At 45.1% G+C, this 16488-nt stretch overlaps 1 protein-coding gene across 1 annotated transcript in view; it reads right to left on the reverse strand.

Annotated features, from left to right (window-relative positions):
- Positions 1-306: 306 nt before the first annotated feature.
- Positions 307-16488, reverse strand: part of LOC120022330 (F-actin-uncapping protein LRRC16A-like) — a 41441-nt gene continuing 25259 nt past the window's right edge. Inside the window, exons 25-38 of the mRNA XM_038966225.1 lie at positions 14960-15088; positions 14517-14651; positions 13970-14145; positions 13326-13413; positions 12998-13150; positions 12808-12874; positions 12470-12660; positions 12241-12359; positions 2935-3307; positions 2472-2514; positions 2036-2167; positions 1755-1865; positions 1284-1436; positions 307-948 (exon numbers count right to left, since the gene is read on the reverse strand). Of these exons, the coding sequence (XP_038822153.1) occupies positions 761-948; positions 1284-1436; positions 1755-1865; positions 2036-2167; positions 2472-2514; positions 2935-3307; positions 12241-12359; positions 12470-12660; positions 12808-12874; positions 12998-13150; positions 13326-13413; positions 13970-14145; positions 14517-14651; positions 14960-15088 (2058 nt within the window). The 3' untranslated portion in view covers positions 307-760. The remainder of the gene's footprint in view (positions 949-1283; positions 1437-1754; positions 1866-2035; positions 2168-2471; positions 2515-2934; positions 3308-12240; positions 12360-12469; positions 12661-12807; positions 12875-12997; positions 13151-13325; positions 13414-13969; positions 14146-14516; positions 14652-14959; positions 15089-16488) is intronic.

Genomic DNA, 16488 nt, shown 5'->3' on the forward strand with positions numbered 1-16488 from the left:
GTAGCATTTTGTTTTTTTGGGGGCGGGGGTAATTACAGGCGAATATATTGATAAAATGTTATGTTGACCGAGAGATATTTGCACGGTTAACAAAACGTCACGCAAGGGTAAGCCTATGCAAAACACATACCTTTTATGAATTAGGTCTATATGAAGGCAAAATAGATCATGCATGGCAGTATGCCAGTAGAAATATTTTTTATTGTTACAAATATACAAATACAGGATTATACACAAACTTGATGTTACATGTAAAGGATTTTATTACAATACATTGCAAAAAACCTGAAAAATTAGTTTGTGTATTTTCAGCATAAATCAATTGAGCCAATAAACCTAACACTGGAAACAATCACCAAGCCCCGCAATAAATGTATTTCATATAAATCATGATATATCAAAGTTATTATGCCTGTCATTAATAAGCTTTACTTGATCAATTTGCCCATGCTACAATGTAAATCTCATACATATTTTTCAACACATCCATATATCTCTTTCAGTGTGTTAATAGATATTGACAAATATACATTATATGCATATTAGACATAGGAACACAACACTGCTTATTGGTTGATTGAATAAGCCAATCAATGGTCTTTGTTAAGAATACGGTATTTGTAAGGTTGTCCATAAGCTTTTTTTGTTCTTTGCTATTTATCTGCATTACGATTCTCCACAATTCTCCCGAAGTGTGCACTTGGACACTCCATGGAACACTTTGAGGAAAGTATGGAGAAACTAGATGTATCTTTTCTCTCTACACTGGGACGATGTCATTGATGGTATCCTCTTCCTCCTCCTCCTCCTCCTCTATGCTGTCAGGCATAAGGTTCTGTCTTTGGTCCGTGTCAGGGGGAGGAGGGAAGTCTTCCTCCGTGTTGTTGTCTTCATCAAACACGCCAGGGCTTTGGCAGTGGGCAGCGTCCACCATGGACGAAGGTCTCTCTGCAAGGACAGTGACACAAGACAGCGGTATGAGCTGATATGTTACTAAACAACGAGGAAGCTACAACTGGTAACCATAACCACTGGTACTACTGATACTACAAACACGTCACAGTTGTGTGAGTACTAATAAACCAACAACAAGAGCTCCTGGAGAAACCAAAACAACTACTATTACTGAGAATTGCATGTTATTCAAAAGGTACGGCCACAATTGGATCTGCCAAAACTTACATTACTGCCATTAGTTGTTGCTAGATGCAAAACTACACTACAACACTGTACATGTCTTAAGTTAAAAAAAGACCTGAAAGAGAGAAGGTAATTAGTCTAACCAGATGCAGGGAGGGACTTGGTGCGCTCTCGACCCTCTACTTCCTGTACCACAGAAGTGGAACTCTTCAGGGAGGACCACTGTCTCCTGCCAATAACAGACCTGTCCGTCTCATGGTCTAAGTCAAATGGGCTAGAGTCTCCTGTGAGTTCAACTGACATAGAGAGAGAGATTACATTTCAGTAATTTAGCAGACACTTTTATCCAGAGGGACTTACAGTAGTCAGTGGATACATTTTCATACTGAGGGTGAAATATCCTTTTATGCTTCAATTCTACCAAACTCACACAGTGACAATTTGTATAACATACTATGTTCTCAGTTAATTGAAATTAATGCCTTTGTCTTTACGTGAAGCAAAATAGCTTAGCTTCCTCTACTCTCAATATCAACATTTTGGACTGTCGTGAGCTGTACCTAAGAAAGTTATTCTGGGTGGAGGGTACACGGGTAATAGATACATACACCTACCATTAATGGGGCTAGTCTCCCCCTCCCAGTCTGACGGCGCCCTCTTCAGGTGAGGGGCGGGCAGTGGTCCTTTTGGGGATACGTTTCCAAGAGGGGAGTCAGGGGTGTCATCTGAGGGTGAATTAATTAACAAATAAAGAGTGGTTACAGACAACAGGACAAATTAAGACAAAAATCACAATAAACAAAGTAATCTTCTTCTTGATCCATTTTTGATTCTGATGGCCTTATTTCCCATCTCCATATCACTATTAGTAAAGTATACTTATTCATATGCCTACCTGGGCTGTGGCTGCTGCGAGGGCTCAGAGGTCCCAGGTGGGGCTTGGTGCCCGGGGGTGCTGGGAGTCTGGGTGTAACACTGGTGGGCTTAGACCTGGGCGATATCGACGATGTTTGACTCTCTGGCTTTCCTACAGAGCGAGACATAACAAAGAAGACCCATATCGGACACTTCTTAGAAACAGAATGCACAGCAAACGTATGGATGGTTCATTGAGCTTTTACAAGGGACTGTCTAAACAAAGTGTTATCTAGCAGTGTAATGTAATTCAACATTTTGTTAATTTGATTGCACCACATGGCAGCTGGCAAGATGAACGGCGAGACAGACGTTGTGGCATAATTGAGTTGAGATCTTTGTGTACACAAAGATTAAATATCACTAAATGGAATAAAACATATAATTATCTGATTGGGATATAGAGGCCAACTCACCTTGTTTACCATCTGCCTTGTCTGAAGAGGAAGATGAGTCAGACTGTCAAAAGAACAAACAAACATCTTTTCAGTATGGACAATGTCTTCAGTTTGACCTTTGACCTGCTTTTATAGGCACCATTGTGTTTTCCGCTGCATGGCTCTACGAGGGCACTCGTGCATGACCGTATTCAACAGTCTGAACCATGCAGAGACATGGATGTTCCATACAGAGCCACTATAGGGCAACACCTTCACACAGTTATCCACTCACGATGATCTATAGGCTTCCAAATGATTGGCAGATCAAAGGTTGAAGACAGCAAATACAGTGTACATTCAACTTTAAAAAACTTTTTCAGAGGAGGTTGTGTGTTACTCTGTAAGAAAGTAATTATTCAGTAGTTCAGTGATGCTAATGGGTTCTACTGGCTCATAGATTTAGCAGTCAAAAGCTGCAAAAACTGGTCAGTTTACCCACCTTATGGGCGGCCATTTTCTCATGCATTTTTCTCATCTCTGCCAGGAGGTCCATGCTGACCCCAAAGTGCCAGCCACCCCCCTTACTGTCACTCTCCGAGTGCTGTTCCGCAGTGGGTTCATGGGTTGGCGGCTTTTCTGAGCGGTCAGGGGATATTTCCGAGTGGTCCCGCAACGGAGCCTTGGGGGACAGGGGCACCTCTGTCACAGTGCTGACGGTCGCAGAAGCCGGGGTGGTGATGGCGGCTGCTCCATGGCTCTTCTCGGACTTGGAGGTGCGAGACTTGATGAGGTTAAGGAAGCCGCTTTTCCGGGATTCCCGTTTCTTCTCCGAACCCTCCTGGATGTTGGGGGAGCCCCTCAGGGTGGGTCGTCTGGAAATGTTAGAGAATGATTTTGCTGTACAGTACAGACTCACAACTTCTATAATTAACAACTTCTAAATACGTGAATGAAGGTACATGTAACTGCAAAAATAAAAAGGGAACACTTGAGTAAATTAGGGATACAAATTAAAAGCAGATGCTTCCATACAGGTGTGGTTCCTGAGATAATTAAGCAATTATTATCCCCATCATGCTTTGGGCCCAATTGCCCATTATTTTGGCTACCATGGCTAGAAGAGCTCTCAGTGACTTTGAAAGAGGGGTCTCAAAGGAGCATAGGGGGTTTAAAGGGTGTCTGTAAGTGTGTTTGTCTGAGTCATCAGATTTCAACCCAATTAAACACTTATGGGAGATTCTGGAGCGGCGCCTGAGACCGGGTTTTGCACCACCATCAACAAAACACCAACTTATGGAATTTCTCGTAAGAATGGTGTCGCCTCCCTCCAATAGAGTTCCAAACCTACGATCAAGATTATCCTACCAATGGGACTTTAAAAACTGTCACATCTTATGTTTCACCGAGACGTGGCTGGACAACATAGAGCTAGCGGGATTTTCAATGCCACGGCAGAACAGAGACGCTACCTCTGGTAAGACGAGGGGTGGGGGTGTGTGTCTTTGTCAATAACAGTTGGTGCCCGATGTCTAATATTAAAGAAGTCTCGAGGTATGGCTCACCTGAGGTAGAGTACCTTATGATAAGCTGTAGACCACACTATCTACCAAGAGAGTTCTCATCTGTATTATTTGTAGCCGTCTATTTACCACCACAAAACGAAGCTGGCACTAAGACGGCTCTCAACCCACTCTATAAGGCCATAAGCAAAGAAGAAAATGCTCACCCAGAAGCAGCGCTCCTAGTGGCCGGGGACTTTAATGCAGGCAAACTTAAATCAGTTTTACCAAATTTTTACCAGCATGTCATATGTGCAACCAGGGAAAAAATGCATACAAAGCTCTCCCCCACCCTCCATTTGGCGAATCTGACCATAATTATATCCTCCTGATTCCCGCTTACAAGCAAAAACTAAAGCAGGAAGTACCAGTGACTCGCTCAATACGGAAGAGGTCAGATGATGCGGATGCTACACTACAGGACTGTTTTGCTAGCACAGACTGGAATATGTTCTGGGATTCATACAATGGCATTGAGGAATAAACCTCAGTCATCGGCTTCATCAATAAGTGCATTGATGACGTCGTCCCCAGAGTGACTGTACATACTTATCCCAACCAGAAGCCATGGATTACAGGCAACATCCGCATTGAGCTAAAGGCTGGAGCTGCCACTTTCAATGAGCGGGAGACTAATCCGGATGCGTATAAGAAATCCCGCTATGCCCTCAGATGAACCATCAAACAAGCAAAGCGTCAATTCAGGATTAAGATTGAATCCTACTACACCGGCTCTGATGCTCGTCGGATGTGGCAGGGCTTGAAAACTATTACGGACTACAAAGGGAAACCCAGATGGGAGCTGCCCAGTGACGCGAGCCTACCAGTCGAGCTAAATAAATGCCTTTTATGCTTGCTTCGAGGCAAGCAACACTGAAGCATGTACGAGAGCACCAGCTGTTCTGGATGACTGTGTGATAACGCTCTTGGTAGCTGATGTGAACAAAACCTTTAAACAGGTCAACATTCACAAAGCTGCTGGGGGGCCAGACAGATTACCAGGACGCGTACTCAAAGCATGCGCGGACCAACTGTCAAGTGTCTTCACTGACATTTTCAACCGCTCCCTGAACGAGTCTGTAATACGTACATATTTCAAGCAGACCAGCATAGTCTCTATACCCAAGGAAGCGAAGGGAACCTGCCTAAATGATTACCGCCCGTGGCACTCACGGTAGTCATGAAGTGCTTTGAAAGGCTGGTCATGGCTCATTTCAACAGCATCCTCCCGGATGCCCGTCAGGAAGTCCTGGATCCTGGACTTCCTGACGGGCCACCCCCAGGTGGTACGTGTAGGCAACAACACGTCTGCCACGCTGATCCTTAACACTGGGGCCCCTCAGGGGTTTGTACTTAGTCCCCTCCTGTATTCCCTGTTCACCCATGACTGCGTGGCCAAACACGACTCCAACGCCATCATTAAGTTTGCTGAAAACACAACAGTGGTAGGCCTGATCACCGACAACGATGAGACGGCCTATAGGGAGGAGGTCAGAGAACTGGCAGTGTGGTGCCAGGACAACAACCTCTCTCTGAATGTGAGCAAGACTAAGGAGCTGATTGTGGACTACAGGAAATGGCGAGCTGAACAGGCCCCCATTAACATCGACAGGGCTGTAGTGGAGCGGGTCGAGAGTTAAGTTCCTTGGTGTTTGGCAAGCGATTACGTCACTTCCTGTTGAATTTGCAGACGTGTTGCTGTGCGTTTTGCTGCCAACTTTACTTTGCTAGCTGACAACTTTACGTTTTTTTGTTGTTTTTTTTGTTTTTAATTACCGTTTATATTTTTAGTTTTTCCATCGCAACTTTTTTCCCTCATTCAACTTTTTCACTCCGGACGCTTTATCTGGACATGGTTCGTCAACACCTTCAACAGCCGAAGCTAAGTAGTAACATTAACATGATGTCTTCTAATTGCAGTCGCTGTACTCATAATATACAGGAGAACGATCGCCTTACGGCGAGAATAGCTGTGCTACAAGCCCAGCTTCAGACGCAATCGTTAGGCAAGGGTAATTTCAGTGTAGGAAAGGAAGAAACAGCGTCTGTGCCACCAGTAAGTACAGATAGTAACGTTAGTATAAACCCCCCCCGCACAGTCCCCGCAGCCGGACAACTTTCTCATGGCTTCTGGAGGGAAATGCTGTAGGAATGCTCAACTGGTGTCGCTCATTCAGCCGACAGAAACTTTCAACCGGTTCTCCCCATTATGTAGCGAGTCGGAGTCTGAGTCTGAGTCTTCTCTTGTCTCTACTCCTCCCGTTACGGGGTCTGAGACGCCGAAGGCTCCCACCATTAGCTCTGACAAATTGAAAACCCTAGTCATTGGCGACTCCATTACCCGCAGTATTAGACTTAAAACGAAACACCCAGCGATCATACACTGTTTACCAGGGGGCAGGGCTACCGACGTTAAGGCTAATCTAAAGATGGTGCTTGCTAAAGCTAACTCTGGCGAGTGTAGAGAGTATAGAGATATTGTTATCCACGTCGGCACCAACCATGTTAGGATGAAACAGTCAGAGGTCACCAAGTGCAACATAGCTTCAGCGTGTAAATCAGCTAGAAAGATGTGTCGGCATCGAGTAATTGTCTCTGGCCCCCTCCCAGTTAGGGGGAGTGACGAGCTCTACAGCAGAGTCTCAGCACTCAATCGCTGGTTGAAAACTGTTTTCTGCCCCTCCCAAAAGATAGAATTTGTAGATAATTGGCCCTCTTTCTGGGACTCACCCACAAACAGGACCAAGCCTGACCTGCTGAGGAGTGACGGACTCCATCCTAGCTGGAGGGGTGCTCTCATCTTATCTACCAACATAGATAGGGCTCTAACTCCTCTAGCCCCACAATGAAATAGGGTGCAGGCCAGGCAGCAGGCTGTTAGCCAACCTGCCAGCTTAGTGGAGTCTGCCAATAGCACAGTCAGTGTAGTCAGCTCAGCCATACCCATTGAGACTGTCTGTGCCTCGACCTAGGTTGGGCAAAACTAAACATGGCGGTGTTCGCCTTAGCAATCTTATTAGGATAAAGACCTCCTCCATTCCTGCCATTATTGAAAGAGATCGTGATACCTCACATCTCAAAATAGGGTTACTTAATGTTAGATCCCTCACTACAAAGGCAGTCATAGTCAATGAACTAATCACTGATCATAATCTTGATGTGATTGGCCTGACTGAAACATGGCTTAAGCCTGATGAATTTACTGTGTTAAATGAGGCCTCACCTCCTGGTTACACTAGTGACCATATCCCCCGTGCATCCCGCAAAGGCGGAGGTGTTGCTAACATTTACGATAGCAAATTTCAATTTACAAAAAAAAAAAATGACGTTTTCGTCTTTTGAGCTTCTAGTCATGAAATCTATGCAGCCTACTCAATCACTTTTTATAGCTACTGTTTACCGGCCTCCTGGGCCATATACAGCGTTCCTCTCTGAGTTCCCTGAATTCCTATCAGACCTTGTAGTCATAGCAGATCATATTCAAATTTTTGGTGATTTTAATATTCATATGGAGAAGTCCACAGACCCACTCCAAAAGTCTTTCGGAGCCATCATCGACTCAGTGGGTTTTGTCCAACATGTCTCTGGACCTACTCACTGCCACAGTCATACTCTGGACCTAGTTTTGTCCCATGGAATAAATGTTGTAGATCTTAATGTTTTTCCACATAATCCTGGACTATCGGACCACCATTTTATTACGTTTGCAATCGCAACAAATAATCTGCTCAGACCCCAACCAAGAAGCATCAAAAGTCGTGCTATAAATTCTCAGACAACACAAAAATTCCTTGATGCCCTTCCAGACTCCTTCTGCCTACCCAAGGACGTCGGAGGACAAAAATCAGTTAACCACTTAACTGAGGAACTCAATTTAACCTTGCGCAATACCCTAGATGCAGTTGCACCCCTAAAAACGAAAAACATTTGTCATAAGAAACTAGCTCCCTGGTATACAGAAAATACCCGAGCTTTGAAGCAAGCTTCCAGGAAATTGGAACGGAAATGGCGCCACACCAAACTGGAAGTCTTCCGACTAGCTTGGAAAGACAGTACCGTGCAGTACCGAAGAGCCCTCACTGCTGCTCGATCATCCTACTTTTCCAACTTAATCGAGGAAAATAAGAACAATCCAAAATTTCTTTTTGATACTGTTGCAAAGCTAACTAAAAAGCAGCATTCCCCAAGAGAGGATGGCTTTCACTTCAGCAGTAATAAATTCATGAACTTCTTTGAGGAAAAGATCATGACCATTAGAAAGCAAATTACGGACTCCTCTTTGAATCTGCGTATTCCTCCAGGGCTTAGCTGTCCTAGATCTGCACAGCTCTGCCAGGGCCTGGGATCGGGAGAGACACTTAAGTGTTTTAGTACTATATCTCGACACAATGATGAAAATGATCATGGCCTCTAAACCTTCAAGCTGCATACTGGATCCTATTCCTACTAAACTGCTGAAGGAGCTGCTTCCTGTGCTTGGCCCTCCTATGTTGAACATAATAAACAGCTCTCTATCCACCGGATGTGTACCAAACTCACTAAAAGTGGCAGTGATAAAGCCTCTCTTGAAAAAGCCAAACCTTGACCCGGAAAATATAAAAAACTATCGGCCTATATCGAATCTTCCATTCCTCTCAAAAATTTTAGAAAAAGCTGTTGCGCAGCAACTCACTGCCTTTCTGAAGACAAACAATGTATACGAAATGCTTCAGTCTGGTTTTAGACCCCATCATAGCACTGAGACTGCACTTGTGAAGGTGGTAAATGACCTTTTAATGGCGTCAGACCGAGGCTCTGCATCTGTCCTCGTGCTACTAGACCTTAGTGCTGCCTTTGACACCATCGATCACCACATTCTTTTGGAGAGACTGGAAACCCAAATTGGTCTACACGGACAAGTTCTGGCCTGGTTTAGATCTTACCTGTCGGAAAGATATCAGTTTGTCTCTGTGAATGGTTTGTCCTCTGACAAATCAACTGTACATTTCGGTGTTCCTCAAGGTTCCGTTTTAGGACCACTATTGTTTTCACTATATATTTTACCTCTTGGGGATGTTATTCGAAAACATAATGTTAACTTTCACTGCTATGCGGATGACACACAGCTGTACATTTCAATGAAACATGGTGAAGCCCCAAAATTGCCCTCGCTAGAAGCCTGTGTTTCAGACATAAGGAAGTGGATGGCTGAAAACTTTCTACTTTTAAACTCGGACAAAACAGAGATGCTTGTTCTAGGTCCCAAGAAACAAAGATCTTCTGTTAAATCTGACAATTCATCTTGATGGTTGTAAAGTCGTCTCAAATAAAACTGTGAAGGACCTCGGCGTTACTCTTGACCCTGATCTCTCTTTTGACGAACATATCAAGACTGTTTCAAGGACAGCTTTTTTCCATCTACGTAACATTGCAAAAATCAGAAATTTTCTGTCCAAAAATGATGCAGAAAAATTAATCTATGCATTTGTTACTTCTAGGTTAGACTACTGCAATGCTCTACTTTCCGGCTACCCGGATAAAGCACTAAATAAACTTCAGTTAGTGCTAAATACGGCTGCTAGAATCCTGACTAGAACCAAGAAATTTGATCATATTACTCCAGTGCTAGCTTCCCTACACTGGCTTCCTGTTAAGGCAAGGGCTGATTTCAAGGTTTTACTGTTAACCTATAAAGCGTTACATGGGCTTGCTCCTACCTATCTTTCCGAGTTGGTCCTGTCGTACATACCAATACGTACGCTACGGTCACAAGACGCAGGCCTCCTAATTGTCCCTAGAATTTCTAAGCAAACAGCGGGAGGCAGGGCTTTCTCCTATAGATCTCCATTTTTATGGAACAGTCTGCCTACCCATGTGAGAGACGCAGACTCGGTCTCAACCTTTAAGTCTTTACTGAAGACTTATCTCTTCAGTAGGTCATATGATTGAGTGTAGTCTGGCCCAGGAGTGTGAAGGTGAACGGAAAGGCTCTGGAGCAACGAACCGCCCTTGCTGTCTCTGCCAGGCCGGTTCCCCTCTCTCCACTGGGATTCTCTGCCTCTAACCCTATTACAGGGGCTGAGTCACTGGCTTACTGGTGCTCTTTCATGCCGTCCCTAGGAGGGGTGCGTCACTTGAGTGGGTTGAGTTACTGACGTGATCTTCCTGTCTGGGTTGGCGCCCCCCCTTGGTTTGTGCTGTGGTGGAGACCTTTGTGGGCTATACTCGGCCTTGTCTCAGGATTGTAAGTTGGTGGTTGAAGGTATCCCTCTAGTGGTGCGGGGGCTGTGCTTTGGCAAAGTGGGTGGGGTTATATCCTTCCTGTTTGGCCCTGTCCGGGGGTTTCTTCGGATGGGGCCACAGTGTCTCCTGACCGCTCCTGTCTCAGCCTCCAGTATTTATGCTGCAGTAGTTTATGTGTCGGGGGGCTAGGGTCAGTTGGTTATACCTGGAGTACTTCTCCTGTCTTATCCAGTGTCCTGTGTAAATTTAAGTATGCTCTAATTCTCTCGTTCTCTCTTTCTCTCTGAGAACCTGAGCCCTAGGACCATACGTCAGGACTACCGGGCATGATGACTCCTTGCTGTCCCCAGTCCGCCTGGCCTTGCTGCTATTCCAGTTTCAACTGTTCTGCCTGCGGTTACGGAACCCCTACCTGTCCCAGACCTGCTGTTTTCAACTCTTAATGATCGGCTATGAAAAGCCAACAGATTTATTCCTGATTATTATTTGACCATGCTTGTCATTTATGAACATTTTGAAAATCTTGGCTCTCTCTAATTTTCTCCTTCTCTCTTTCTTTCTCTGAGGACCTGAGCCCTAGGACCATGCGTCGGGACTGCCGGCCGTGGTGACTCCTTGCTGTCCCCAGTCCGCCTGGCCTTGCTGCTATTCCAGTTTCAGCTGTTCTGCCTGCGGTTTTGGAACCGCCACCTGTCCCAGACCTGTTGTTTTTCAACTCTTAATGATCGGCTATGAAAAGCCAACTGAAAATTATTCATGATTATTATTTGACCATGCTTGTCACTTATGAACATTTTTTAACATCTTGGCATAGTTCTGTTATAATCTCCACCCGGCACAGCCAGAAGAGGACTGGCCACCCCTCATAGCCTGGTTCCTCTCTAGGTTTCTTCCTAGGTTTTGGCCTTTCTAGGGAGTTTTTCCTAGCCACCGTGCTTCTACACCTGCATTACTAGCTGTTTGGGGTTTTAGGCTGGGTTTCTGTACAGCACTTCGAGATATTAGCTGATGTACGAAGGGCTATATAAAATAAAAAATAAATTGATTGAGTGTCCACATCACCAACGAACTATCATGGTCCAAACATACCAAGACAGTCGTGAAGAGGGCATGACAAAACCTTTTACCCCTCAGGAGATTGTAAAAGATTTGGCATGGGTCCTCAGATCCTCAAAAGGTTCTACAGCTGCACCATCGAGAGGATCCTGACCAGTTGTATCACCGCCTGGTATGGCAACTGCTCGGCATCTGACCGTAAGGCGCAACACAGGGTAGTGCGAACGGCCCAATACATCACTGGGGCCAAGCTTCCTGCCATCCAGGACCTATATAATAGGCGGCGTCAGGGGAAAGCCCATAAAATTGTCAGAGACTCCAGTCACCCAAGTTATAGACTGTTTTCTCTGCTACCGCACGACAAGCGGTACCGGAGTGCCAAGTCTAGGACCAAAAGGCTCCTCAACAGCGTCTACCCCTAAGCCATAAGACTGCTTAACAATTCATAAAATCGCCACCGGACAATTTTGTACACTCGCTGTTTGTTACCTATGCATAGTCACTTCGCCCCCACCTACATGTACAGATTACCTCAACTAGCCTGTACCCCGCACACTGACTCAGTACCGGTACCCCCTGTATATAGCCTTGTTATTGTTATTGTGTTACTTTTATTATTACTTTTAGTCATCTGGTAAATATTTTCTTCTTCTTGAACTGCACTGTTGGTTAAGGGCTTGTAAGTAAGCGTTTCACGGTAAAGTCTACACTTGTTGTATTCTGCGCATATGACAAATACACTTGTAGAATCTATGCCAACGCGCACTGAAGCTCTTCTGGTGGTTCGTGGCGACCCTACCTACAGGCATTTACCTGTAGGTAGTTAGACATTGTAGGTAGTTAGACATAGCTTACTGCTGCATGCTTGTGATTTAAATCTTGTGGAAACTAGAGTCATTTATTCTAAACGTCAAGTAATTCCATTTACTTTTTGGAAAGAGTTCACCATAAAAGGAATTAGGACTCACTTAAAACTAAGTTGGGTGATTTTCTTGTAAAAGAATTCATCAACACCCTCATCCACTTTTCCCAGGAGGCGGTTCTGCTCCACTTCTTCTGGTGGTGGAGAGGTGCAGATTGAATCCCGCTGAAAACACCAAAATATGTAGGTCTACGTCATGACATACTCAATATCATAGAGTATAGTAGCTAGATGTAGAAATAGAGAAAGATGGCAGAAAGAGTGGAAGGCCTTACTGGTGCTCGGCTAGGTTTGGTCCTCTTTTTTGGTTTGGGACGGAGCTTGGTGTGGTGCTCTAGCTTCCGGGCCTCCATAGTGGGCAGCTCGCCAAAGTACGTCGGCATCTTGTCCGATAGGGGAGGAGGGGGCGAGTCTTCCTCGTGTATAGGCACTTCTTCCAGGGCCTTGTCCAAGTCAAACTCCATTTCTGATGGACAAGAACAACCATCAATAGACGAGGTAAAACCAAAACCCCTCTCATTCCAAGAGGCTGAAATACTACATTACTACTGTATTGTAGTTTAAATCTATTTGACCAGATCTACTGTACCCGGGATGTAGAACATCAACTCACCAAAGGCCACAGAGACAGGCCGCAGCATCCTGTAGAGAATGCTCTTCCTCTTGGACTTGGGTGTCATCTGCAGGTCACAAACACAGTCAAGAAAAAAACAGTCAGCCAGTGAGTTATGCTTCAGTACAGCAGATCGGGACCACAAACCCAAATCATAACCCTCATAGCAGAAGGGACTAGTCTTAGTTACCACACAGGTGTCAATCTCCTCCAGACTTTCAGCAGGCTGCTGCCTCTGCTCCTGGGTCTGGGCCTCAGGCTGGAGGACCGTCTCATCCAGCACCTCTGTCTCTTTGGGCTCCTGGTGGAGAAGAGGCTGCGCTTTCCTGGTCAGGTGTTCTGCCTGGTGTGGGAAGGGAGGAAAAGGCATATAGTGGCAGTGTTCCTTCACCAGTATTTGTTTTTTTTAATGTGGTGCAGAAGTGCTCTAAATCGGCATTACAAGCAATTGAAGCAAAAATGCATTATTGTTTGTGTGTGTGTGTGTGAAAGAGTCTGTTGTAGTATACAGTACTGACCAGAGTGTTTTGGGAACGGGACAGAGATTCCAAGATCTCATCCACGATACGGTCTGAGAGGAAGGACGCCACACTGAGCTTCACTTCACTGTGTGACAGAGGAGAACATGAGCCAAAGACTACCTCTCTACTATCTGAACTGTATCAAGACCGGGCTGCATATATATGTTACAGTAGTTTTCTGAGAGTGAAGTTTACGTACACTGCACGGTTAGCAGCTGAGGCTATGTGACCTAATCATAATACATTATTTCACTAGGTCTAGGACATCATACACAGAGCAGATCACAATGAACGATTCAGTTTGAATTCACATGATCAACTGATAACATCTACATTTGAAAGAATTTACTGATTAGGTCTCAAAAGTGCTCCTCCAATCCAGCCCCCCCCCCCCCCCCCCCCCCCCCCCCCCCCCAGCCCGACTGTTGAAGGTCACTTGTGACAGGCACCAAGCAGGCATTGCGTAGTCCGGGATCAGCAGGACTCTCATTGGACCAGACCCCAGAATGAATCTTTGAACTTTGTGTTGTCGTTGTTTTCCTTTCCTTAGTTGAATGCACTTGTTGTAAGTCACTCTGGATGAGAACGTCAGCTAGTTATCTTGACCAGGCCCGTCTTGACCAGGCCCATGCGGTGATTACCTGATCTTGTTGAGGATGTCGACTCCTGACTGCTCCAGTAACGTGGTGGTGATGAAGCTATGGGGGACGGTCATCCTGCCTGCACCGGCCTTCATCAGCTCCTGATGCAGGTTGCTCCTCTTCATCACGTGGGGACAGAGGCCCTCAGCGGTGTCAACCATAGATTGTAACAATGTCTGGACCAAAGAGAGCGAGAGAAAGAGGGGTTGGCAAGAGCATTGCACTAGCTTCTTATGTTGTCTTGTTATTCAAATTCACAGTTGCTTTAAGGACTAGGGCAGTTTTTTCAACTTGCACAGTTTTGTTCAAGTCCAAGCACACCGGATTCAACTACTCAATGAATAATCATCAAGCTCATGATCAGTTTAATCAGGTGTGCTTGTGCGGGACGAAAGCAAAAACATCCAACTTCGAGGACTGGAGTTGAGAAACACTAGACCATGTTATTCACAGAGGTAAATCAACATTAAACATATCTGGTTTGAAAAATACTGTTAAAATACAGTAAATACATCATGCATTTACTGCTGTGTTGACTGTTGTGTACCTGTAGCTGCTCATCCATGACCCTGGCTATCTCTCCAGCCATGGACTCCAGCTTGTCCTGAATGGGGCTGCCCATGTCAGGGGGGCCGCCCATGCCACTAGGAGATCCCCTCAGGTGGTACAGGTTGGGCAGTAGCTAGATAGATGAGCAGGGTATGGAAGGAGGGACAGACAGAGAAAGAGAAAACAGGGAAGAGGAAAAAATTGGAGAAAAGATTAGACTGTGCTCTTTTCTCATCTAACCATTTGAGTTGGAGGTTTTCCCTTTCTGTATTCATGTTTTTCAAAATGTTATTTAACCAGGAAGTCCCATGTAGAATTTGAGGTTAATGTTGATCACTTTTTTTCCCCTCCCTAGCGCAGAGTTTGACATCCAGTCTATCTTTTCTAAGTTAATTTGTTCCAGTGGTTCTATGAGAACAATATGTGTGGTTCTCAGCTCACTCTTTTGGAGTTCCTGGCGTCCTTCATGAGGTTCTTGGCCACCTTCATGTCCTCCTGGACGACATCGGTCTCCGTATACCTCAGGGAGTTTAGGTGGTCCTGCACCTTTACACAGATCCTGTCCATCATCTGAGCAGCAGAAGGCAGGAGGGGTCAGAGGTATCAGAAGACATTGAGAGGTCATTCACCATTCAATGGGAGAGGTCATGTAATGGTTTATGGTCATTCAACACTTAAAAGATGTGGTACAGAGCCTCCGGAAAGTATTGAGCCCTTGACTTTTTCCACATTTTGTTACATTACAGCCTTATTCTAAAATGGATTCAATTAAATAAAAAATATCCGAAATCTACACATAATACCCATTAATGACAACTCAAAAACAGGTTGAGAATTTATGCAAATTTATTTAAAATACTGAAATACCTTCTTTACATAAGTATTCAGCCCCTTGGCTGAGAGACTCAAAATTGAGCTCATGTGCATCCTGTTTCCATTGATCATCCTTGAGATGATCAAGGATGAGTCCACCTGTTGTAAATTCAATTCATTGAACATAATTTGTAAAGGCACACACGTCTATATAAGATCCCACAGCTGACATTGCATGTCAGAACAAAAACCAAGCCATGATATCGAAGGAATGTTATCCGAGACAGGATTGCATCGAAGCACAGATCTGGGGAAGGGTACTTTGGTCAGGGAGGTGATCAAGAACATGGTCACTGAGAGCTCTAGAATTCCTCTGTGAAGATGGGAGAACCTTCCAGATGGACAACCATTTCTGCGCACTCCACCAATCAGGCCTTTATGGTAGAGTTGCCAGACGGAAGCCAATCCTCAGAAAAAAGGCAGATGACAGCCCGCTTGGAGTTTGCCAAAAGGCACCTTAAGACACTCAGATCATGAGAAACAAGATTCTTTGGTCTGATGAAACTAAGATTGAACTCTTTGGCCTGAATGCCAAGCGTCACGTCTGGAGGAAACCTGGCACCATCCCTATGGTGAAGCATGGTGGTGGCAGCATCATGCTGTGGGGATGTTTTTCAGCGGCAGGGACTGGGAGTCAGGACCGAGGCAAAGATAAACGGAGCAAAGTACAGAGAGATCCTTGATGAAAATCTGCTCCAGAGCGCTCAGGACCTCAGACTGAGGCGAAGGTTCACCTTCCAACAGGACAACGACCCTAAGCACACAACGCAGGAGTGGCTTCGGGACAAGTCTCTGAATGTCCTTGAGCGACACATCCAGAGCCCGGACTTGAACACGATCGAAAATCTCTGGAGACCTGAAAATAGCTGTGCAGCAAAGCTCCCCATCCAACGTGACAGAGCTTGAGAGGATCTGCAGAGAAGAATGGGAGAAACTCCCCAAATACAGTTGTGCCAAGCTTGTAGTGTCATACCCAAGAAGACTCTATGCTGTAATCACTGCCAAAGGTGCTTCAACAAGGTACTTAGTAAAGGGTCAGAATACTTATGTAAATGTGATATATATTTTTTATTTTTGCAAAAATATTTAAACCTGTT

This window comes from Salvelinus namaycush, chromosome 27, assembly GCF_016432855.1.
Source record: "Salvelinus namaycush isolate Seneca chromosome 27, SaNama_1.0, whole genome shotgun sequence".
Classification (NCBI taxonomy): domain Eukaryota; kingdom Metazoa; phylum Chordata; class Actinopteri; order Salmoniformes; family Salmonidae; genus Salvelinus; species Salvelinus namaycush.